This window comes from Electrona antarctica, assembly GCF_951216825.1.
Source record: "Electrona antarctica genome assembly, chromosome: 2".
Taxonomy (NCBI): domain Eukaryota; kingdom Metazoa; phylum Chordata; class Actinopteri; order Myctophiformes; family Myctophidae; genus Electrona; species Electrona antarctica.
In genome coordinates this window covers 63906450-63930342 of record NC_136807.1, presented here as the reverse complement: position 1 = coordinate 63930342, position 23893 = coordinate 63906450, and the positions used below count along the sequence as shown (strand labels likewise).

At 45.4% G+C, this 23893-nt stretch overlaps 1 protein-coding gene across 1 annotated transcript in view; it reads right to left on the bottom strand.

Annotated features, from left to right (window-relative positions):
• LOC306934502 (A-type voltage-gated potassium channel KCND3-like) overlaps nucleotides 1–3922 on the bottom strand; it is a gene marked incomplete at both ends in the record, with an annotated part of 161465 nt that extends 157543 nt beyond the window's left edge. The window contains 2 exons of the mRNA XM_079517089.1: nucleotides 938–1165; nucleotides 3464–3922. Coding sequence (XP_079373215.1) covers nucleotides 938–1165; nucleotides 3464–3922 — 687 coding nt within the window. The remainder of the gene's footprint in view (nucleotides 1–937; nucleotides 1166–3463) is intronic.
• Between the last annotated feature and the right edge of the window lie 19971 nt (nucleotides 3923–23893).

The window sequence follows — 23893 nt, the reverse complement described above, 5'->3', positions numbered from 1 at the left end:
ATACAAAGTCGGACAGTGTTTTATCCGTTCCCAAACTGTGTTGGACCCCTGTTACCTCCTGACCGAGCTGACGCACCCCCAACTCCCAGTATTGTATTTGTTATTTGGTCTAAAAGGATTTTTATATATAATCTGTTAATCACACAATCAAAGACCAAATAATTTGCAGGCAGTTGGCGTTAATTACCTCGCGCTGTGCAAGGGTATTCAATATAGCGCTCACACCGTCACTATAATTATAGTTTGGTAAACTGGAATGAAAAAGAAAAAATAAGTCGAGTTGTCCTGTCGAGTTGAAACGCTGCCTTGAATTAGTTGGAATGTGACATTTAGAAGACAATGGCAAGTCGTCAACCCCCCGCCGCGGGGGGAGAGGTGTGAAGAGCATTACAAGAGATGCACGGAAGAGAGTGGCCAATGGAATTGCATGAAAAACACGGTCATCATGACCGTTAGCCGTCAGAGTAGTAGGTGAGTTTAGTTCAGACACGCTAGTGTTAACTGCCAGGTGAAACAAGCGCTCCCATCTTTTTTTTGCCACGCTAGGTGGCAGCAGAGTGTAGTTTGCCAGCCGGTTCAGTGATTTTTGCTCATGTCAACATCCTGTTTACCAGCCTCCACATCCTGTTTACCAGCCTCCAGACCACCATTGTAACCATCGGCTATCATTAGCTCACGCTCTTTTTTTACCTTTCGCCAGAGACGTTAACCTGTCGGGAGCGATGCGGTACAAAATCACAAATGACATCCGAACCTCGGATGGATGGCGATCACCATGCATGGACAGCGCTCGTATTTTCAGAGTTATAAGGCTTTGAAAATCCTACTTTGAACGGAGGTGTATATATGGGGCCGTTTGCAAATATCCTGGTGCTGGAGGTGACAGCGGCGTTGCTTAGCAACTGGACCAATGTTAAAAAAACCAAACACAACCCACCGTGTAGCGGTCGCCGCACGACACCTCCTTGTGGTGGGGCGCGGCGCCGCAGGGCATCGTCTCCACCACGTTGGTGAGGACGGAGATGGCGATGAAGAAGCCGGTGACGTAGTAGAACACCAGCGCCATGGTGGATGTGTGAGGGTTCTCGAAGGCTCGCCACATGGACTCTCTGGACGTCATGTTGGGAGGCTTTGCTTTGTCTTTGTTCTCGTCGTCTAGATCGTCCTGTAGTGGGGTAAGGGACGGAACATTTAGTTTGATTCTACAAAGGTCTTCTGAATCCTGACAGTTTTCTGAAAACCCTATGTTTCTCACACTATTTCATGTCAAGGACCCCCAGAATTATATGTAATTTGGACCCCCATCTGAAAATATGTTGTTCCAGGGACCCCCTCTGAAGCAAAGATGTGAGTTAAAAACGTTGAATTCATATATATTCAAGATTTGCACCACATTTTCACGATTATTCAAAATAGCAGATCTACAAGCTCGTAGCGAGCTTGTAGATCTGCTATTTTTCAATAGGTAAAGCATATCATAATGCTGAAAACACCAAAAGGGGTTCCCGCCCAGATTGGGTTAATTACATATCATTATTGTGGTCAAAACATTTAAATTAACTCAGTGATGTAAATAAATAGGTTTTCAATGTAATGGGTCCCGGGACCCAGGGGTGGTCTTTTAGATAAGTGCTTCCCAAAGTGGGGTGTGGGGACGCCCAGGGGTCCTTCAGGGAGTTCCAGGGGGTCCCCAGCTAAATGATAGTTTGGAACCAAATGGACCCTTGGTTACTCTTGGTTTACTCTCAGAGTCAAATTTACATTGATCTTACAATATACATTTGGCATCCCAGTGATATAAATGTCATTAAATGGGGGTCCGTAGACTAATATGCATGCTAACTGGGGGTCCTTGAAATTAAACGGGTTGAGAATCACTGCTAGAGCAGTACAAATCATCTCTTATGGGTGTCCCTGGCATATATTTTCAAATGGGGGTCCACGGGCAAATTATTGTCAATGTGGGGGTCCTTGACATGAAAAGGTTTGGGAGCCACTGTTTTAGACGGGTCCCGGGGACATTTTACGAGTTCTACTTCAACGATGTTAGAGTACAGTACTGAGTACAGAATTGCATTCCAGGACCCCTGGAGGGTGACATGATTGTGTCCTTTCTCAATTTAGTGAGTCACCAATGAGTTGCATTGGTGTGGTTGACCTTAAAAAACTCTCTCGTCCTGACCCGACCCTTTGGTGTGGTTTGGGCTTAAGGATGCAGAATGCAGTCTATTTGCATCACTGTTAACAATCCAATTGCCCAGGACGAAGTTCACCGTCCTTTCTATTAGTAACACCCAGCACCCATGACGAAGTTCACCGTCCTTTTTATTAGTAACACCCAGCGCCCAGGGCGAAGTTCACCGTCCTTTCTATTAGTAACACCCAGCGCCCAGGGCGAAGTTCACCGTACCTTCTATTAGTAACACCCAGCGCCCAGGACGAAGTTCACCGTCCTTTCTATTAGTAACACCCAGCGCCCAGGACGAAGTTCACCGTCCTTTCTATTAGTAACACCCAGCGCCCAGGACGAAGTTCACTGTCCTTTCTATTAGTAACACCCAGCGCCCAGGACCAAGTTCACCGTCCTTTCTATTAGTAACACCCAGCGCCCAGGACCAAGTTCACCGTCCTTTCTATTAGTAACACCCAGCGCCCAGGACCAAGTTCACTGTCCTTTCTATTAGTAACTTAGTAATTAATCATACCTCCTGTTGTTGTAGATCGCCTCTAGAGTGTTTTGGCTACATTTAGCTGCTACATCCACATCCGGGATAACATCCGGTCCGTCGGTAAAAGTCGCCCAGTGCTATAAATCGCTGGGCGCTCTGATTTAATGGATTAAATAACCCCGGGCAATCGGAGTGTTAACATGAGAATATTTACGACATATGCATATCCCACTGGGAGGAGACCCCGGGGCAGACCAAGGACCAGTTGGAGGAAACACATCGACTCACTGGCCTTGGAAAGCCTCGGGATCCCCCAGGAGGAAGTCACTAATGTTTCTCTGGAGAGGGAAGTCTTGATCTCTCTGGTGGAGCTGTTGCCCCTGCGACCCGATACTGGATAAGCGGTGGAAGACGGATGGATGGATATTATCGCGATGATGAAAATGTGCTTAGAACTCAAAATGTAATCTGCATTTTCCGAGGAAAGGGGGGTCAGGGCACACTAATAATCTCTTGTGTCGTGTCCCCTAGGGCAGGTATACCCTCACAAAAAACATGCAGTAATCCTGGTCTCTGCAATAACGTGTTTTGCTGTCAAAATCTATTTGAAGGGAAGCACACTCGACTTATTAATAACAACAGCTGCGTCGGTGACAAAGCAGCAGACTGTAGATACGTAGAGGAGGAGGGAGACCCGCACCACCTTCCTCATGCACGAGGAAGGTCGAAGGACCGAAACGTTGCATTGAGGACAATAAAAAAGCTGTGAAAATCAACACTTGCTTCTTTCCTACCTGCAGTCTCTCTGCGTTCTCCCTCTTGCGGTCCTTGTACTCTTCGTAACAGCAGTCTCCGATGATCTCGGGGATGATGCCGAAGAAGGCCAGCTCGTCTTCGTAGCTGCAGATGCACTCGTAGCGCGGGTAGTGCAGCTTGCCCGTGCGGTAGAAGTTCAGCACGCTGCGGAACACGTCGGGGTCGCGGTCGAAGAAGTACTCGCGCGACGCCTCGTCGTAGAAGAACTCCTTCTCCGAGCTGCCCAGCAGCGTGTCCGGGTAGCGCTCCAGCGTCTGCCGCCACGTCTGGAAGCGCCGGCCACTCACGTTCAGCACCACCAGCTCGTCCTTGCGGTGGTGGTGCTGCCCACCACAATTCTCCGCGGGCGCCACGGGCATGGGCAGGTTGGCCACGGGCATCCAGCCGATGGCCGCCGCCCGGGCGAAGGGCAGCCACGCCGACACCCCCGCCGACATGCTAGCGGATAGCTGCTAGCTGAGAAGGAGGCCGCGGGGCGCCTTCCTTCCTTCACGACCGGCTTGGCTTCTTCAGCTCACTCACCATCTGGAATCACAGTCATCACATCGTCACGTCACAGTTTTAACACTTTGACTTCTATTCACGAGTCAACACTTTCCCTGCGATGAATGAGTTGCCCGAGTTATGTTTTCATTGTTTAATCCACGTTTTTAATCAGTTTTGAGTCATATGGGAAATCCACCGGATATGAGACGCGTTTTGATGACGTCATTGCAAAAAGGTCCGTCGCTCCGGCGTGCAAAGGGTTATGGGAAGCAGCGCGCGGCTGCCCCGTCCGGTCTGTTGTTCTGGTCGGCACTTTGGAATATTTTTCAACACTATAACAAGCGATTACACTGTTTTAATGTGGACTTTCATGACAAGCAACTCAGCGGTCTGTTCAAAGGTAACTTTAAACATAGGCAGTCTAGCCTGAAAGACGGCCGTAAATTTAAGGCATTCAAGCTGTTAACAAGTAGGTACCGGTAGAATCACAATCACAATCATCTTTATTGTCACGTCATTGTACTAGCCTGGCCCAGAGTAATCTAGTAAGAGAGTGGCACTGGTGACACTAGCGTTGACTCCCATTTTAACAATGGAATGCGGAAGTGCTCATTCTATCTCAATGGGATAGTTCCAATGTGTGGAACTATAGCCCATAGGCACCCGCTTTGTCTCAATGGGATAGTTCCAATGTTTGGAACTGTAGCCCATAGCACCCAACTTTGTCTCAATGGGATAGTTCCAATGTTTGGTTCCAATGTTTGGAACTATAGCCCATAGCACCCCGCCTTGTCTCAATGGGATAGTTCCAATGTGTGGAACTATAGCCCATAGCACCCCGCTTTGTCTCAATGGGATAGTTCCAATGTGTGGAACAATAGCCCATAGCACCCCACTTTGCGGCGAGATCAAAGTGTGTCGCCACTCCCTTACTATTCCACTCGGGCCTGGCCCAGCCAGTGTGATGTCTGCTCTAAAGGGACGGAGCCGCTGGGATCACTGCGTTCCGATGAGTGTCCCGGAAGAGAATTTCCAATAGATGTTTCCCCCACAGACGTTTCAGAAACTATTCATTAAAGGAGCATTCAGTGATTTGGGTGATTTGGAAAACCACCCAGTCCGCCCCGGTAACAAAATGTGCACATGCACGCTCTACAGTGGGGGGAAGTGCAACAGGCCAACAGCATGTGCACCAAGGCCCGCCCCCACTCGATCATGATTGGAGGAAGGCCCCTCTCATCCTGATTGGATGAAGGTTTTGCCACCCGCCACCAAAACTGAAACTAGGGTTTTTTGACCCCAGGGGCTCTATAGTAGGGAGGATTATCCAGAAAAAAAGAAAAAACAAGTGATATTTGAATTAAGTCAAATCACTGAATATACCTTTAAAGACCTGTAAGCCTCGGTCAAAGCCAACTGCCCAGTTGACACATCATGACAATAAACGTAAATAAAGGTTTTTGGGTTGAACAAATAATTAGAAAGACAAAAAAAGGGCAGGTTACAACACTTCTTTTTGTTGTTTTTCTTCTAATTATTTTGTTCGGCCCAAAATAAATTGTTTATGGTCATGATTTGTCAAATCGGCTGTTGGCGTTGTCCGAGGCTTACAGATCTTTAAATGAATAGTTTCTGAAACGTCTGTGGGAAAATCGGTTCACCGATTTTAGCAAGAGAGAGAGAGAGAGGTTTATCCCATTTCGACCTGAGGACGATTCTACAAATGTCTTCTATATCCTGACAGTGACAATGAAGACAATAGGTTTTCAAACTTTTTCATATCAAGGTCCATTATTTATTCAGCATTTGAGCCAAGGACCACCATTATGACATTTAGCCTCTCAGACCCATTTGACCCACGGACCACCATTTGATGAGATTTAGCCTCTCAGACGCAAAACCAAAGAATATATTGTTATCGTTGGATACGATTTTGTCCACAATTTCATGCTGTATTGATGTTGCTACCATTAGGAGAGATAACAAGCAAACGTTGATAAAAATTACAATTCTTCTACATTCTCTAATTGTGTTGACTTGTAAATTAAGTAATGCAGATGTTTAACAATAATTTAACGCAGTTTCATTTGACACTGTCAAGAGAGAAAGATGTAGGAATAAGGCATTGATGTAAATAGGTTTTCAATGTAATGGTCAAACAGGCCCAGGAGGAAGCTCTCTGGTGGAGCTGTTGCCCCCGCGACCCGACTACGGATAAGCGGTTGAGGATGGATGGATGGATGGATGGGTTCCAGGAGGTCTTTTAGATGGGTCCCGGGGACATTGTATGAGTCCCACTTCAACGACGTTAGAGTACAGTACTGAGTACAGTATTGCATCCCAGGAGGGTGACATGATTGTGTCCTCTCTCCATTTAGTCAGTCTAAAAGGATGCAGGCTATTTGCATCACTGATAAGGGTCCATTTGGTTACCAACTCTCCATCATCATTTATCTGGGGGAGGACCACCTGGAACTCCCCCCCCCCCCCACCCACTGGTGGACCGCTGGTTGAGAACCACAGCTATAAGCCAACAATATTGATTGATTGATTGATTGATTGATTGATTGATTGATTGATTGATTACTGCTGCTGAATTAGTTACATTTTCACTAGAAACAGACTGTATCATATATGAGTGACTGACGGTCGCAAACGATACAGAGACACCTCCCTGACAACAACATAGAGACAGCTGTTTATTTTTGGACCACAATGCTTATATGAAACGATTTTAAGATCGAGCCCATGTTATTCTCCATAGAGAAATTACTTCCGTGAACCAGGCAGAACCATGGGATGAGCGAGTGACGTCAGGACTTTGGCGCTCTATAGAAGTCCAATATATAATAGATGACATGAAAACCACTGTTAATGCAAATGAAGATGAAATAACAATCACTCATGTAGAATTGATGTGTTCACAGTGTCTGCTTCTTTCCTTCCAGGCTATGAGGTGAGTGACACAGGCTGAACTTGTGTCTTATATCACAGCTAGGGAGGGATTTCCTTAATGAATTAGTCAAGAAATTAATTAATTACCCTGAAAAGATACTCTTCTCAGAAACCCCTGGCTGTATTGAGTTACAATGCTCTGTAATCGAGTGCAGGGCTAGGCAACCTGGTATCAGGAGAACTCTGTAGCGATTTAGTGCATTCTAGTTTTACTTCACCTTTATTTAAATTGCATTGGATTGAGAGAGAGGATAGTTTACACTAGATGAAGAAGGAATGCTAAAGTTTAAACACCAAAGTACAGAAACAATGTAATGAATTTGTAAACAATATCCTGAATTGGTAGTACTTATCATTGGTATTCATATACTTTGTTTGCAAACTGTCATGTCGGTTTATTGTCATAATGTCATTGTTTATGTAAACTGTAAAAAGTGTCCTGTAAGTCCATATGGGCTGGGCTTCTTCGGAAGCATGGCACTTAAATAAAGAATCAATCAATCAATCAATCAATCAATCAATCAATCAATCAATCAATCAATCAATCAATCAATCAATCGGTATTCATCATACTCAACTCTGTATCATTATCACCGGGGCCAGCATTGGCACAAAGGAGAGTGGCCACTGACACGCTGGCATACGAGAGAGAGAGCGCGAGAGAGAGAGAGAGAGAGAGAGAGAGAGATAGAGAGAGAGAGAGAGATGATTTTTAAATATGGTCCTCACATTGGAGTCCCTCACATTTGTAAGAATGTGGAGCATTTTCTTATTTTTAATAATACTTTGCATCTCCTCACAGAGAGGGGATGAATTAAGCCTAATGTCCTTAATTAATTTAATTAGCCTAGTTAAAAGGCAATGCTTCTCAGAAAGCCCTGTATTGAGTTACAACATGGCTCTCTGTGGCGTCTAGAGACCTGTGCCAGTCACACTAGCATAGAATCAGGGTATTAACACAATCAGTGCCGGAAGTCCTTCAAAATAGGAGCTCTGAGGTGCCGGAAAGACATGGTCGCTTTTACTCATGACCCGGAAACAATCCGCTCAAAAAAGTAAAATAGCACCATTTTTTTCCTACTCTGTCTGTGTCTCATAGGAGGGCTGTGGGCGGTTCAGAAAACTGTCCACCAGTGACATCATTGTTAGGCCGTTTTTCTTTAAACATAGATTTGTATTATCGTGAGAATTATGGCTTCCACTATCGCATTGCAACTTTTCAGAAATAGAAAGCATGCTGTTTCTATTAACATCGATGATATCACTGGTGGATGGGTTTCTGAACTGCCCACAGCCCTCCTATGAGACACAGACTGGTTTCTGAACTGCACACAGCCCGACACAGACTGGTTTCTGAACTGCCCACAGCCCACACAGACTGATTTCTGAACTGCCTACAGCCCTCCTATGAGACACAGACTGGTTTCTGAACTGCCCACAGCCCTCCTATGAGACACAGACTGGTTTCTGAACTGTTCACAGCCCTCCTGAGACACTGATTTATGAACTGTCCACAGCCCTCCTATGAGACACATACTGGTTTCTGAACTGCCCACAGCCCTCCTATGAGACACAGACTGGTTTCTGAACTGCCCACAGCCCTCCTATGAGACACAGACTGGTTTCTGAACTGCCCACAGCTCCTGAGACACTGGTTTCTGAACTGTCCACAGCCCTCCTATGAGACACATACTGGTTTCTGAACTGCCCACAGCCCTCCTATGAGAGCCCTCCAATGAGACACAGACTGGTTTCTGAACTGCCCACAGCCCTCCTATGAGACACAGACTGGTTTCTGAACTGCCCACAGCCCTCCTATGAGACACAGACTGGTTTCTGAACTGCCCACAGCCCTCCTATGAGACACAGACTGGTTTCTGAACTGCCCACAGCCCTCCTATGAGACAGACTGGTTTCTAAACTGCCCACAGTCCTCCTATGAGACACATACTGGTTTCTGAACTGCCCACAGCCCTCCTATGAGACACTCATATGTAGATTTTATCATGAACATAAGTGAGGACCAATTATATGAAGATAGGTTGAAAAGTGGTTGAAAAGTGGTGAAGTGGTCCTTTATAGGGAAATGGGGGTGTGGAGCATTTCATTTTATTTGTTACTTTGGGGGGGAAAAATATGTAAATTTTCCCCACGTGGCAAAGGGTTCTCAACCAACCAGTGGTCCTGGGACCCACAGTGGTCCATGAGGGGGTTCCAGGTGGTCCCCAGCTAAATTATGGAGTTGTAGAATTTTGACTAGTGTAAAATGAAACCAAATGGACCCTATTTTATTAGATCTCTCTAGAGTGTAAAATGAAACCAAATGGACCCTTATTAGTAGATGTTTAATTCAACTGAGAGCGTAAAATGAAACCAAACGGCACCCTAATTAGTACATCTTTAATTCAATTGGGAGAGCGTAAAATGAAACCAAATGGACCCATGCGGGTCAATTTGGTTTCATTTTACGCTCCGCCGCCACCAGTAGCTCAAGCAGTACCGACTATAGCGACCCAGAAACCTGTTGAGCATCATTCTGTCTGCCGTTACAGCACACAGCGTTATACTCACCACATGTACGCGGCGTGTGTGTGTGTGTGTGTGTGTGTGTGTGTGTGTGTGTGTGTGTGTGTGTGTGTGTGTGTGTGTGTGTGTGTGTGTCAACAACAACATCACTGAAAATGTTGCTTAAATTATTTAAGCACAAAACAAACGCTCTTAACGGTATAGCCTAATTATAACCTATAATTAACAACAATTAACTGTGGCCTCGTTAATTAATTAGCATCAAAAGCAGGAGGACAACAACATCATGTCCTGGTCATTTAATTAAATACATTGCAAACAGAAGTGTAAAAACCAAATAAAACGCAGCAGCCAAAACATTTGTCCATATCTGCTCAAATATCTGGGCTACAATAAACATTATAATTAGGTCTAGTGTGAACGTAACCAAATGGACCCTTAGATATTTTATGTGACAACTTACCGATATTAATGTAAAGTGTCCATCAACACAAACACAGCTTCTCTCCGGCCACTTGTGTGTGTATGCACGTGCGTGCGCGCGAGTGTGTGTGTGTGTTCCTCCGTGGTGCTGATTATTATCCCTCTCAGAAAGACAAGGCGTTGTTTCTGTAAATAACATCCAAGTTTTAAACCCCAAAAGATGCTCCTATAATCCTGATGTCTCCTGACGGAGGAAGCGATCCAGAGCGGTGAGTGGTTAATATTATTATTAATATTATGAAATATAAAGACAGCTCTCTGCCACAACACGCTGGTTTCTCTCACTGTTCTGTTCTGTTCCATCCGCCTCTGTGCTCTCACAGCTGAGTCTGAGTGGCTGGGCGAGGGAGACTGCTCTGCTACTCTCTCTCTCTCTCTCTCTCTCTCTCTCTCGCTCTCGCTCTCGCTCTCTCTCTCCTTGTTGCAGCTGAGCAGAGCACAAGGAGGCTGGCGTGAAGAAGTGACGATTGATCTCACACACACGCGTGCACGCACGCACGCACGCACGCACGCACGCACGCACGCACACACACACACACACACACACACACACACACACACACACACACACACACACACACACACACACACACACACACACACACACGCTCATAGGAGGGCTGTGGGCAGTTCAGAAACCAGTCTGTGTCTCATAGGAGGGCTGTGGACAGCTCAGAAAACCATCCACCAGTGACATCATCGTTAGGCCGATTTTCTTTAAACATAGATTTGTATTATCGTGAGAACGATGGCATCCATTTTCACCATTTTCAGAAATAGAAAGCATGCAGTTTCTATTAGCTTGGATTCCCCATCGATAATGTCACTGGTTTCTGAACTTTCAGAGTAAAAGCTGCCATATCTGCCCAGCACCACAAGCTCCTATTTTGAAAGAAATCCCGGCGCTCATTGTGTTAAAGGGAAATGGATGTGGAGCATTTTATTAGATTTTTTATATTGACTTTGGGAGGAAAAAAATGATGCAAATTAGCCCCACGTGGCAAAGGGTTCAGAACAGTGGTCCTTAAGGGGGTTCCAGGTGGTCCCCATCAGCTAAATGATATGGAGAGTTGCAGTAACCAAATGGACCCTTATTAGATCTTTAACTCTAGTGTAAAATGAATCCAAATGGACCCTTATAGTTATTAGATCTTTAACTCTAGTTTAAAATGAAACCAAATGGACCCTTATTAGATCTTTAACTCTAGTGTAAAATGAAACCAAATGGACCCTTATTAGATCTTTAACTCTAGTGTAAAATGAAACCAAATGGACCCTATTTTATTATATCTCTCTAGAGTGTAAAATTAAACCAAATGGACCCTTATTAGTAGATGTTTAATTCAACTGGGAACGTAAAATGAAACCAAACGGCAACCTAATTAGTAGATCTTTAATTCAATTGAGAGCGTAAAATGAAACCAAAATTTTACGCACCGCCGCCACCAGTAGCTCCAGCAGTACCGACTCGACTAGCAGCGACCCAGAAACCTGTTGAACATCAGTCTGTGTGACCGTTACACAGTGTTGTCATTCATATTAACCACATGTACGCGGAAAGAGTGTGTGTGTGTGTGTGTGTGTGTGTGTGTGTGTGTGTGTGTGTGCGTGCGTGCGTGCGTGCGTGCGTGCGTGCGTGCGTGCGTGCGTGCGTGCGTGCGTGCGTGCGTGCGTGCGTGCGTGCGTGCGTGCGTGCGTGCGTGTCAACAACATCACTGAAAATGTTGCTTAAATTATTTAAACACAAAACCAACGCGGCTCTTAACGGTGGCCTAATTATAGCCTATAATTAACAACAATTAACTGTTGCCTCGTTATTTAGCATCAAAAGCAGGACAACAACACGTCCTGCTCATTTCATTAAATACATTGAAAACAGAAGTGAACCAAATAAAACGCAGCAGCCAAAAAATGTGCCATATCTGCTCAAATATCTGGGCTACAATAAACACTATGATAATTAGGTCTAGTGTGAACGTAACCAAATGGACCCTTTGTGACAACTTACCGATATTAATGTAAAGTGTCCATCCAACACAAACACAGCTTCTCTCCAGCCACTTGTGTGTGTGGGCGCGTGCGTGCGTGCGTGCATGCGTGCATGCGTGCGTGTGTGCGTGCGCGCGTGTGTGTGTGTTCCTCCGTGCTGCTGATTATTATTCCTCACAGAAAGACAAGGCGTTGTTTCTGTAAATAACATCCAAGTAGTTTTAAAGCCCAAAAGATGCTCCTATAATCCTGATGTCTCCTGACGGAGGAAGCGTTCCAGAGCGGTGAGTTTATTATTATTATTAATATTATTAATAATAATATGAAATATAAAGACAGCTTTCTGGCAGAACACGCTGGTTTCACTCACTGTTCTGTTCTGTTCTGTTCCATCCGCCTCTGTGCTCACACAGCTGAGTCTGAGTGGCTGGGCTAGAGACACTGCTCTGCTACTGCTCTCTCTCTCTCTCTCTCTCTCTATCTCTCTCTCTCTCTCTCTCGTTGCAGCTGAGCAGAGCGCAAGGAGGCTGGCGTGAAGAAGTGAGATTGATCTCACACACGCGCACGCACACACGCACACGCACACGCACACACACACACACACACACACACCAGAGGAAGTGTAACGAACCATGTACAACCCAGATTCGGCACAAACAAGGGACTAAATTATTTTCGCTCCTATGCCACCAAAATGTGGAACGTCCTACCAACAGTCATTAAGACATGAAAATCCCTTGACTCCTTCAAAACCGCTCTCAAAGGGCACCTACGGATGGCTGCAATTCGAAACTGGCCCCCGTAAAATCTGAATCCCCCCCCACCGCCCACCCCTTTTTCCCCTCACTGTAGATGTTTCTTTTCCCTTTTTACCTCCTTTATGATGAATTCCTGTTCTGTTCTTTTTTGACTATATAGAAGTGTCTATTTGTACGTCTCTAAATGTTTTTGATGAATTGAACAAGGTGTAAACAAGTGTAATGCTTAATTGGGTCGTCCACTCACAGTTAACACTTTAATTGCCCGGGGTAATTTAATCCATTACATTATAGTGCCCATTCGATTTATAAACACGGACCCCTTTTCCGGACTGACCGGATGTTGTTGTGAATTTGTGTGTAGCAGCTAACAATAGCCACACCACTCTAGAGTCGATCGACAACAACGGGAGGTAAGAATAAATCTATCGCGACTAGCGACTGGACAGCGGAGGGCCGTCTAACACAGGATATTTTTCATAATTAGACGGGATGATTTAGATCGTGAGTTATGAACGTTTTAAGATTTTCGTTTTCATCAGCTAAACAGGAGAGGGAGTTCCTGGGCTATGGAGCCATGCGATCCGTTCTCATATCAATGAACTTCGTCTTTTGGACAATACTTTGTCCTGGGCGAGTGTTTTAACAGTCTTTGTATTGAGTTTGTGCTTGTAATGTATACACACACACACACACACACACACACACACACACACACACACACACACACACACACACACACACACACACACACACACACAATTAAAATATTTTTTATTTTAATTTGACTGAGTCTGTGAGATATAGGCTACTTGCAGCCTTAACCAGAGGATATACTATGTGCTTTATGGAGCCATGATCTGAAGACATGACATGAAATGAGGACACGCGTGTGTGTGTGTGTGTGTGTGTGTGTGTGTGTGTGTGTGTGTGTGTGTGTGTGTGTGTGTGTGTGTGTGTGTGTGTGTGTGTTTGTGTGTGTGTGTGTGTGTGTGCATGCATGTGTGTGAGGACATGCAAAGCTAAAGGAGGACATCATGTGCCTCATTATGCCTGATATCATCCCTTGGGGTTATAGCCTACTGTGTGTATATGTTGAGTATATAGGGTGCCAAGACTAGAATACACAGCAGGAACATTAAAAGGCCTTTCTGTAGCATTATTCAGCAGGATGCTACAAAGGGGCATTTGATGTATACAGGATGAAGGAAGCTGTATCTCCCCTAGGGATTATACCGTGGCTGACCATTCACAGAGCTGCTGAAGCTGCACCGCACACTGAGCTGGTATGGACGAAACACGCCCATAATTCACAGCTGAGACATTTAGGCCAGTCAATCTAAGCCAGAGGTTCTCGGCATTTTTGGCTGGGGACCCCCGGAGGGTCGCGGCCCACAGGTTGAGAACCCCTGATCTAAGCAACAAAAGGGGGTTACCCAAAGACATTGCTATTGTATCCTTAGGGTCATCCAAATAACATTAAAAATCGATTATTATATAGATTTTGGATCATGGTAAATTCAGGGGTTGAACGTTGGGGTATCATTAACATCCTATTAGGGCAAAAATGTCATTGTGATTCATTTTACACTCCCAGTTGAATTAAACATCTACTAATGTGATTCTGAATCCATTCCAAGCATTCGTTTTACATGAAAAACACTCCTTGGGCTAAATTCGGCCATATAGTCACTTGTCCAAATGTCTATGGCTGTTTTTAGCCGAAGGAGTGATTTTCGTGCAAAACTAGGCTACTGCTTGCAATTGATACCACCGTTTAGAATTTGCACATACTGTAATGCAGGAGGCAGCAGGATGTTACTGGAAGCGAGCGCTTCCAAACATCAAATAATCACCTGCAACCTTATGTACAGTATTGAAAGAAAATAGTTCATAGCCCATTTTACCCGAAACAACTGCCTCTCCAGACCACGAATGCAGCATTTACTACATGGTGAAAGAAATGCAAATGCCCTCCTCTCCTTTCCATGCCATACCGGAATTACATTCATGCGCCCAGTCGATTTATAAACACGGACGCCTTTTCCGGACGGACCGGCGGAAGTTCATGATGTTGTGTAGCAGCTAACAATAGCCACAGCACTCTAGAGTCGATCGACAACAACGGGAGACAAGAATAAATCTATCGAGACTAGCGACTGGACCACGGAGCGCCGTCTAACACAGTATCTTTTTTCAGAAAAAGACGGGATGATTTAGATCGCGAGTTATGAACGTTTTAAGATTTTCGTTTTCATCAGCTAAACAGAGGAGGGAGTTTTTCGATGACGTCTCACTCTTGTGCGTCACCGAGGAGAGCCCAGGAGGCGCGCCTGGGCTATACAGCCATGCGATCTGTTCTCGTAAACTTCGTCTTTTGGACAATACTTCTTCCTGAGCGTCGGGCGTTACTAATAGAAAGGACAAAGAACTTCGTCCTGGGCGTTCGGAGTGTTAATGTCCCATGGGGTTCATTTGGCAATATTTTGAGTCGATGTCTGCGAATGGTGAAAATGTCAACCATTCTTTTTGGTGAAAAACTTCCAAATACATATATTTTTGGCCTAACTTAAGAAAATTGTATTATGCCTGAAATGGTCAAAACACAATTTCAATGATCAGTGTCATCCATCTCTCCTCCTTACTGTTCGACACAATATCTGACCCCACCTCGAACACCCCCCCAACTGAACTGGTCAATTAAAACAATGCACTCTCCACCTGCTTTAATCAACTTGCCCCCACAAAAACCAACACCTACACCAACACCAACACCTACACCCATTCTGCCCCCTGGTATACCGATCATCTCCACCAAATCAAAAAACAGGGCCTCTGTCTTCTGCCACCCCTGATCCTCGCCAACTGGAACGGCTTGTTAAGAAAACAGGTCTCACTGTTCACTCCCAGGTTTACATACTACATCAGGAACAATACAAAAACGCCCTCAATAGCGCACGTACCTCCCACTACTCATCTATCATTCAATCTGGCAGCAATAATCCAAAGTAACTTTTCTCCACCATCAACAAACTCCTTAAGCCCATGGATACCATCACCACCTCATTCACCTCCAGCAAATGTCAAATATTTCTGTCATATTTTCAGTCAAAGGTTGACGCCATACACACTGAACTGGCTGCCTCTCCCACCTCCACACCTGATTTTGAACCTGCCTCCCCTCTTTTCCCCAGCCAACCACTCACTTCCTTTACTGAAATAACTGCACAACCTCTCCTCCATAACCTTGTTCTCTTTCCACTCATCACCACTATAATAAACACCTCCCTGTCCACTGGCCACGTCCCCCCTGCTCTCAAGCTTGCTGCCATCACCTCAACCTCAGCGCCGCCTTCGACACCATCATCCACTCCATCCTCATCACCCGTCTCCAGTCTTCCCTCAGTTTTACCAGATAGGCTCCAAAATCCCTCCTTCTGTCTACTGCCACCCCTGATCCTCGTCATTGGGTTTAGGCCTCCAAAAGATCAGAACATTTACCAAGATGACCTTTGCGAACTTTGTCTTGGTATGCCTCATGTGAATGAATGAATGAATGAAAAACTTTATTCCGAACATGATAAAATTAGACAAAAAAGTCAAAGAATTAAAATAAGTGCAATATAGAAACAAATAAAATAATATTAAAAAAAAACAAAAAAAAAACAAGCCTCACTGGCCGCAACTATAATTATTTTTCTTTTTTTTTTTTACTTTTATATGTTCGGAAAGTAGGGAGAAGTAAAAAACGTATATAACCCTACCCCTTTATAACTTATTTCAGCGTCATCGCTTGACGTCAGTACATATATACCAACATGGTATAAACTAAATAAAATAATTCACAACAGAGAAATTAAGTACATCTCTCTACGTCGTCCTCAGACGAGCCTTCCATCGGCGTTTCTAGTCATCTCGGTTCTCCATACATCTGGCCAGCTCCTTTGTGCTTTCCGCGCCAGTATCTTTCTTTAGTACGTCCACGTAGGTAGGTGTGGGACGTCCTCTCGATCGATGCCCGTGTGTCGGTTCCCACAGTACAAGCTTTTTGGCCGGGAGTTCTTGGTGTCGGTGGCAGTGGCCAGCTAGTCTCATCCTCCTTACTGCTATCTTCTCTGTTACACTTGGTAATGCCCCGTACAGACGCTTGTTGGTGATGTGCTCGTCCCTGTTGGTGTTAAGTACCAGACGTAACATTCTGGTGTAGCACCCATCCAGGGATTTCTGTAGGGCTTGTGTTAGTGTCCAGCATTCACAGCCATAGAGGAGAACAGACTCCACGGTAGCAGAGAAGAAACTGATCTTGATATGTCGAGGGAGGTTGGATTTCCACACACTGGTCATGCCATTAAGAGCTCGCCAGGCATGTGCCTTCCTCACTTTAAGGTCCTTCTCTGTGGAGCCGACCCATGCGCCCAGGTATTTGAAGTCACTGACCTCCTTTAGGACAGTAGCTTCTATTGTTGTTAGGGGCAGATGTCCTTGGGGGATGTTATACAGTAGGTTATGACCTCAGTCTTCTTTGCATTTAGCCTGAGGCCAACTTTGGCGCACTCCATCTCCACACTGGTCAGGAGAGCCTGTGCCTGCCTTACGTTGTCAGATAGCAGGCAGATGTCATCAGCGTAGTCCAGGTCTGTGAGGGTTTCTGCAGGGTGTCTCGTAGACCTTCTGGGTGCGATAGTGAAGCCGAGCTCTGTCTCCCTTCCATTAATAGCTTGTCTCAGAGCATAGTCCAATACTATTATAAAAAGAAAGTGGGCTAGGGTGTCTCCCTGCATCACTCCGGTTTGGATGCTGAATTCCTCGCTGTTACCATCCAGCGTTGTCACTCAGGCTTTCGTTCCCGTGTACATGGTATCAATGGCTCGGAGCAGGTTCGGAGGAACATTGTAGGCCTTGAGTATTCTCATCATCATTCCTCTATGGATTGAGTCGAAGGCCTTCCTGAAGTCAATGAAGCATAGCACTGCTGCTAGGTTGTTCCTCTTTACCTCTTCAATGATCCTCCGTAACGCAAGGATCTGGGCTAAGGTGGTTCTCCCCTCTCGGAATCCGTTTTGGTTTTCCCTGAGGTGGGGGTCGATTGCGCTCCTTAACCTGTTCAGTATCATGCGATTGAACATTTTTGCTATGATACAGGTCAGGCTGATACCACGGTAATTGTCAGGTTTTGACAGATCTCCAGATTTTGGTACTGGGATGATGTGAGAGAGAGACCATATTTCTGGCATGGTGTCTCCCAATAGAGCCTGGTTGCAGATCTCCAAGATGACTTCATCAAGATTGCAGTTCTTGATTACCTCAGGTGGAATGCCGTCAGGTCCAGCACTTTTCCCCTGCCTTAGGGAGGCTTTGACCGTGGCAAACTCTCCTGCTGTGAAAGGGCCGTCATCCATGTTGAGATCCTCTAGGACTGCAGGCATTTCCTTCTCAGCATCCTCCACTGTCTGGTGTGTGCCGAGGAGGTTCCTGAAGTGAGCTAACCAGGTGGTCACTCTCTCTTCTGGGCTGTTTCCTGCCACCTGTCCCTCTTTCGGTCTCTTCCTTCCACACATCTCATTGATCACCCTCCATGACTCGCTGTACTGGAATTCCCCATGAGCAGCTTCCACCCTGCAGACTTTTTGCATCAGCTCCTCACCCTTGATGTTATCGTACTCGGCGAAGAGAAGTCGCTTTGCCTCCTTCAGTGTCTCGCGTTGTTCTGCGGACGGTTCTTGATCGCATGCTCGACGTGCTTCCTCTACTCTTCGACGTGCTGCGATGACATCCGGATGTTTCGATCTTGTGGGGCCTCTGGTCCTCTGCATCACCGGTACACACCTCGCTGTTGCAGCCTTGTGTGCTTCCATGAACTTCGTGTACCCTGTGCCCGGTTCCTCCCTCACATCCTGTATGTGAACGAGGTCCTTGAACTCTGCTGTGTATCTGGCTTGTAGTTCAGGGTTTGTGGAGAATGTCCTCCAGTCATGGCGTACCATGGGGCTCGGTTTTGGGATCCTTAGACTCAACCTCACTCTCATGGATACCACCCGGTGGTCAGAACCCACAGAGTTGAAGGTGTTGTAAGGTTCCGCGTTCAAGATGGAATTCCTCCAATTTCGTCTCACTAGTATGTAGTCTAGTTGACGTCTCATACCAGTAGGCCGATCCTGGAAGGTCCATCTTTTGCCCATTCTTTTCCTGAACATGGTGTTTACAGCCAGTAGTTATTGTTCCAGGAGTAGTGTGGCAAGGTATGCTCCATTCCGGTTTGTGTCCTCATGGTAAGTGTATGTCGCGTCCTTTCGGCCGAGTCTCGCGTTAAAGTCCCCCAGAATCGCAAGAAAGTTGTGTGCCGGGACGCTTCGGACTGCCGTTGCTAGGTCCCTGTAAAACTTCTCCGCTTCCTCGACTGACGCCCATCTTCTCTGACTGTGCATGCATTGAAGGTTCCCATTATAAATGGTTTCCTGCAACGCAACATTGCATTAGACTGTGTGCTGTTTTCGGACTGAACCCTCCCTTGCGGGTTTAAGGTCCAGTCGTCATGTTGTCCCCCCGGAGGAGAACCAGCACTACGGTCCGCTGCCAAGCTCCTGCGGACTCCCGCCGCTGGAAGTATAGGTTTTGAAATGACTAGACTTTCCATGGTTGACTTTACAATGCTATGTAAGGACTGTGGGGCGCAACTCCTCACAGTCCTGGTTTTAGTTCGGAGTGTCCTTCTCCTAGGTAGGCTGCCTTCCATGGCTATGAGCCCCACCTGCCCATGCTATTTACCCATAACTGGGGCAGTGGTTGGCAAGGCGCCAGGGCGTGTCCACACACCGATGGGCCTGCGCACCTCACCTCTGGGGCCCACTGCTGCTCCGAGATCCCCTACATTTTAGTTTAGTGTCCGCAAGGACACGTATCCGTGTGTGGCCACGAGGAGGCACTGCAGGAGTCTTGGTGATGGAGAGGCTGTGTACCGGCAGGAGGAGGCTCACGCACTCGGCTCCTCTTTTCGCCCCCCGCATGGAGGGCTAGCCGGCGGCAGTAGCTGAAAGCAGAGAGTAGCAAGCAGGAGCAGCATGCAACATGCACTAACTACAAGCACTTCTACACAGTATTACTGCACTGACGCGTCACACACCCTGTGCGTAAGCACACACACACATTAAATAATATAATAGTGTAAGTCATATATATTTATAAACATGTATATGCTCTATAATGTATTCTATTCTATATATCATATTATCAATAAAAAATACTTTATATATTTCATATAATACATACATTTGGCATACGTCTGATGATATTGAGAGTAGGGTCATCCTGAAGAGCATGGTTGAGGTTCTGTCGGTCACACGACTGGATGACATTGAGCAGAGCCTCAGGTGTGAGCTGGACATCCACCTCCTCGGTGAAGCGATCTAGCAGCAGGCGCTCCAATGCTTCACAGACTGTCTTGAAGCAGAAGAGGGCCTTGGCGTTCATGCCTTTCCATTTAGCACACTCTTCAGGCAGCCACTTGTGACCAGCTGAGCCTCGAGGAGGATCTCAGCATAGCCTGAACCACGACACTTATGATTCGTGACCTTGCCCAGATAGTTCATGGCAGTGTGGAACTGCCCTAGGAGGACTATAGGTGGCTCTTGTACTTCTCTGGGAACTTCCAGACAATCGGCAGGGCCTTCATGCACACACCCAGATCAAAGGTGTTGATCGTGTAGTTCTGACTGACCGCAGCTGTAGCTTCCTCAGACTGCCTCAGGAGTTCCTGCACCCTGAGATGATAGAGGGTGTGCCATGGCAGTCTCCAGCTCCAACCCAAAATCATATGACTCACAGTGGCCTAGTCTCCACAGAATGGTGGTCAAAGAATGTGTTTTGGGAGTTTCCAATCACCATTTGTTACTGCTCTGCAAGTCCTGACCTATTGACAGCACAAGTCGTTTGGTCTTCTCACAATCAGAATCATGGTCAAGACAACGGTGAGGAACCTGTCAAGCTCCTCAGGCAACAGGTTATCTGATTGGTTGTGTAATTCAGGGGTTCTCAACGTTTTTGGCCGGGGACCCCCGAAAATGCTTTGGCAATGTCTCGGTCATTCTGTAGCCGACTCATGAGTTTTTCAGATCTGTATTTGGGGTTGGGTGCGGGAGGCATACTTTGGTTCGACGGAGCATTAGTTCGACATGCGGACGCATCTCGGACTAGCGCCTGCTCCCGTGCTTGCGGTTATGGTTACGTTAGGGTTTGAGGTGGGTTGTCGTTTTTCGGACCAATAACTAGTCTAACTAACGTACTGCACCCGTTGCTCCTCAAGCTCATGGACATACCGTAGGTGAAGCAGGAAGCTGAGCTTTACTACTTGATTACTGTCAACAATGTTCTCCTTTACATATTTTCTGACCACATTGTAAGCTGCACTGTGTGCTGCAGTCTTCTTACCTTGGGTTTCCAAGGTAAGAAGACTTCAACCATACACCTTACGGGTATGGTTGAAATATTCAAGGTTGAAATTGCTTCGACATGTCTCATGGTATTGAGCCTCTTTTGCATATAGATCTTCACCCCTAATTCAGACTCGATACGCTTCCATGCTGGCACTTTGTTTTTCCATGTGTGGAATTTAGTTGTCCTCTGGGTTTTTCCATGCACTTTAATTTTATACATTTCACAAAAAATGCATTATTTTGGAAATTATGTTGCTTTTGTAGTTTTTACCTTCCGATGAGAATATTTCTTGGATGCAGAGGGCTCATCTGAAGTAGTACTTGAGCCTTTCAGTCGATCCAATTTTGAGGTGAAGTTGAGGTAGCAAGGACAGTTGCTCTGTGGGATCACGTTTCAAAGCACAAAAACATGTAAAGCGATCATCATCAGATGTAATATACAAGTGGGAGGGGATTCAGACAAGTCAGATGTCTGATCACTTTTCTTCTTTCCTCTTGGTTGATATATGTCACTAGTCTCATCATTTCTCCTCTTTACACTTTTCTTCATGGCTTGTTTTTAGTTAAGAGTAATGGGTACACCCGAGAGGGGTTATCAATATGACAAATACAGTCTCCTGACATAAGAAAATGAAATGGTCCCACTTACAAACAATGCTGTCGATAGCTCAACAAGAGAGGGTGAAATGAGGACATAATTAAGAGCATTTATACACCTGTGTGTTTCTCCTAATTGGGAAAATACAGTACACCTGTTCAGGTGATTATTTTCTGGTAATTCTTTAGCTTTTTCTGTCCAGAAATAAAGTCAAGATGTGCTTGAATCTTAATAATATCGAATTGAATGAATTCCTTGGGTCCGAATTATATAGAAACAATTGTTAATTTGTCTCTGTATGTTGTTTCCATCAAAAGTTATGGCATTTTCTGTTCTCTCCATCAAATGGTTAGTTTTGGGGGTAGGTGTAAGAAAGTGATAAAATTAACCCCTTGTGACAGTATTTGACCCGGGCAATAAGAAGAGATCTTAACTAAACACCATAAGGGTCCTAAAAAGCAGACAATTGCACGAGTCCCTCCCATCCGAGTCCTAAGCGAGTAGCAAGTAATTTGGTCCAAGTCTCAAGCAAGTCTTAAGTTTTTCTGTTGTGGGCAAGTCAAGTCGAGTCACAAGGTTATGTCAAGTCGGGTCGAGTCACAAGGTTGTCGAGTCGAGTCAAGTCCAGTCACAAGGTAGTCAAGTGAAGTCGAGTCACAAGGTTGTCAAGTCAAGTTGAGTAAGTCACAAGGTTGTCGAGTCGAGTCAAGTCAAGTCACAAGGTTGTCAAGTCGAGTAAGTCACAAGGTTGTCAAGTCAAGTCACAGATTATATCTCAGGTGTATATCTTGGAGGAAGCTTATCTTCCTAAAGTCAATGTCAAAAATACCATGCAGACTAGTCTGCAACTCTGCATGCATTAAACCAGCATCAAGCTTAAAAGCTATACCATATCCATTACATGTTTGATCATTTAGGCCTAGGTAGATGGGAAAGGCTACATTCCATTAAAGAAATGGCACAAAAGTTTATTTTGAACATTTTGCAACAACATTTAAATTGCAAGTGTATCATTATTATTATTTTTACATTCGAGGTAGCTACCTTTACAAAGGCAAAATGATCAGTGCAAACAAGGTGCTTAATCTGCTTTGTAAACTAAACAGCACACAGACAGCAGTGCTTACAAACATAACTTAAAATAAATAACCATCCATTTAAGGGATTCATTTTTTTGTCAAGATGTTTGCATAAACTGTCACTCCAACATGAGTATTATTTTGACAATTCTAAAGAGAACTTTTCATTTTCTGTCAGGGGAAGGTTGCATCCCACTATTAGGTCCATAATGATGGAGTCAGTCATGGCCCTCTGTTTGGAATGATTCTGGCTGTAAAATTCTGGGTGAGAGAGAGCAGCAAACTGTCCAATTCCTGGCTGCCTGGGATCAGGGACTGGCTGCTGCTTACATCTCATATACTCTGCATATCTGAAACAGAAAGGAAAACAAGAAATATTATACAGTTGTGTCATTTTTGTGTAGCAACTGCATGCATGCACACACTCATTGCACACACCTTAATTTACTGCAGCAGTGCCTACAGGCCTAAAGCACAAAATAATCTCTTAACGTGCATGCACGTTTGTTTTGTAGTATTTTAATATTACGTCATTTTCCATCAGGCACACATTTAGCTGCCTACTAGTACTCCACGTGCATTTGTTTTGCCGGCATGGGGTCTTAATCCTCGGGAGGCATACTATGGTCCGACGGAGCATTGGTTCGATATGCGTCCGCACCTCGGACTAGCGCCTGCTCCCGTGCTTGCGGTTATGGTTAGGTTAGGGGTTAGGGGTATCGGATCAATGAATCGTCGGACCAAACACATGTACCCTTAATCCTCCACGTTCCAAAAGAATAACACGGAGTGGACTAAATGCAACTATAGCTAGAGGAGGATGCTACAAGTTGTCCGAGTTAGCTTGTCTCAAGTCGAGTCGAGTCTCAAGTTTTTACCCTTAAGTCCAAGTCGAGTTGCCAGTCGTCAATGACTCGAGTCCAATACTCTGCTAAAAAGCATGTGGTAAAAAAGAATACACCTAAAACATTTTGTACAAAGAGAAGTATAGATGTGATTTGAACGTTTTCTGGTTGATTTTGGCTGTGTTTGTCCAGAAATTGAGTCACGATGTGCTTGAATCTTAATAATAACCACTTTAATGAATTCCTTGGGTCCAATTGAT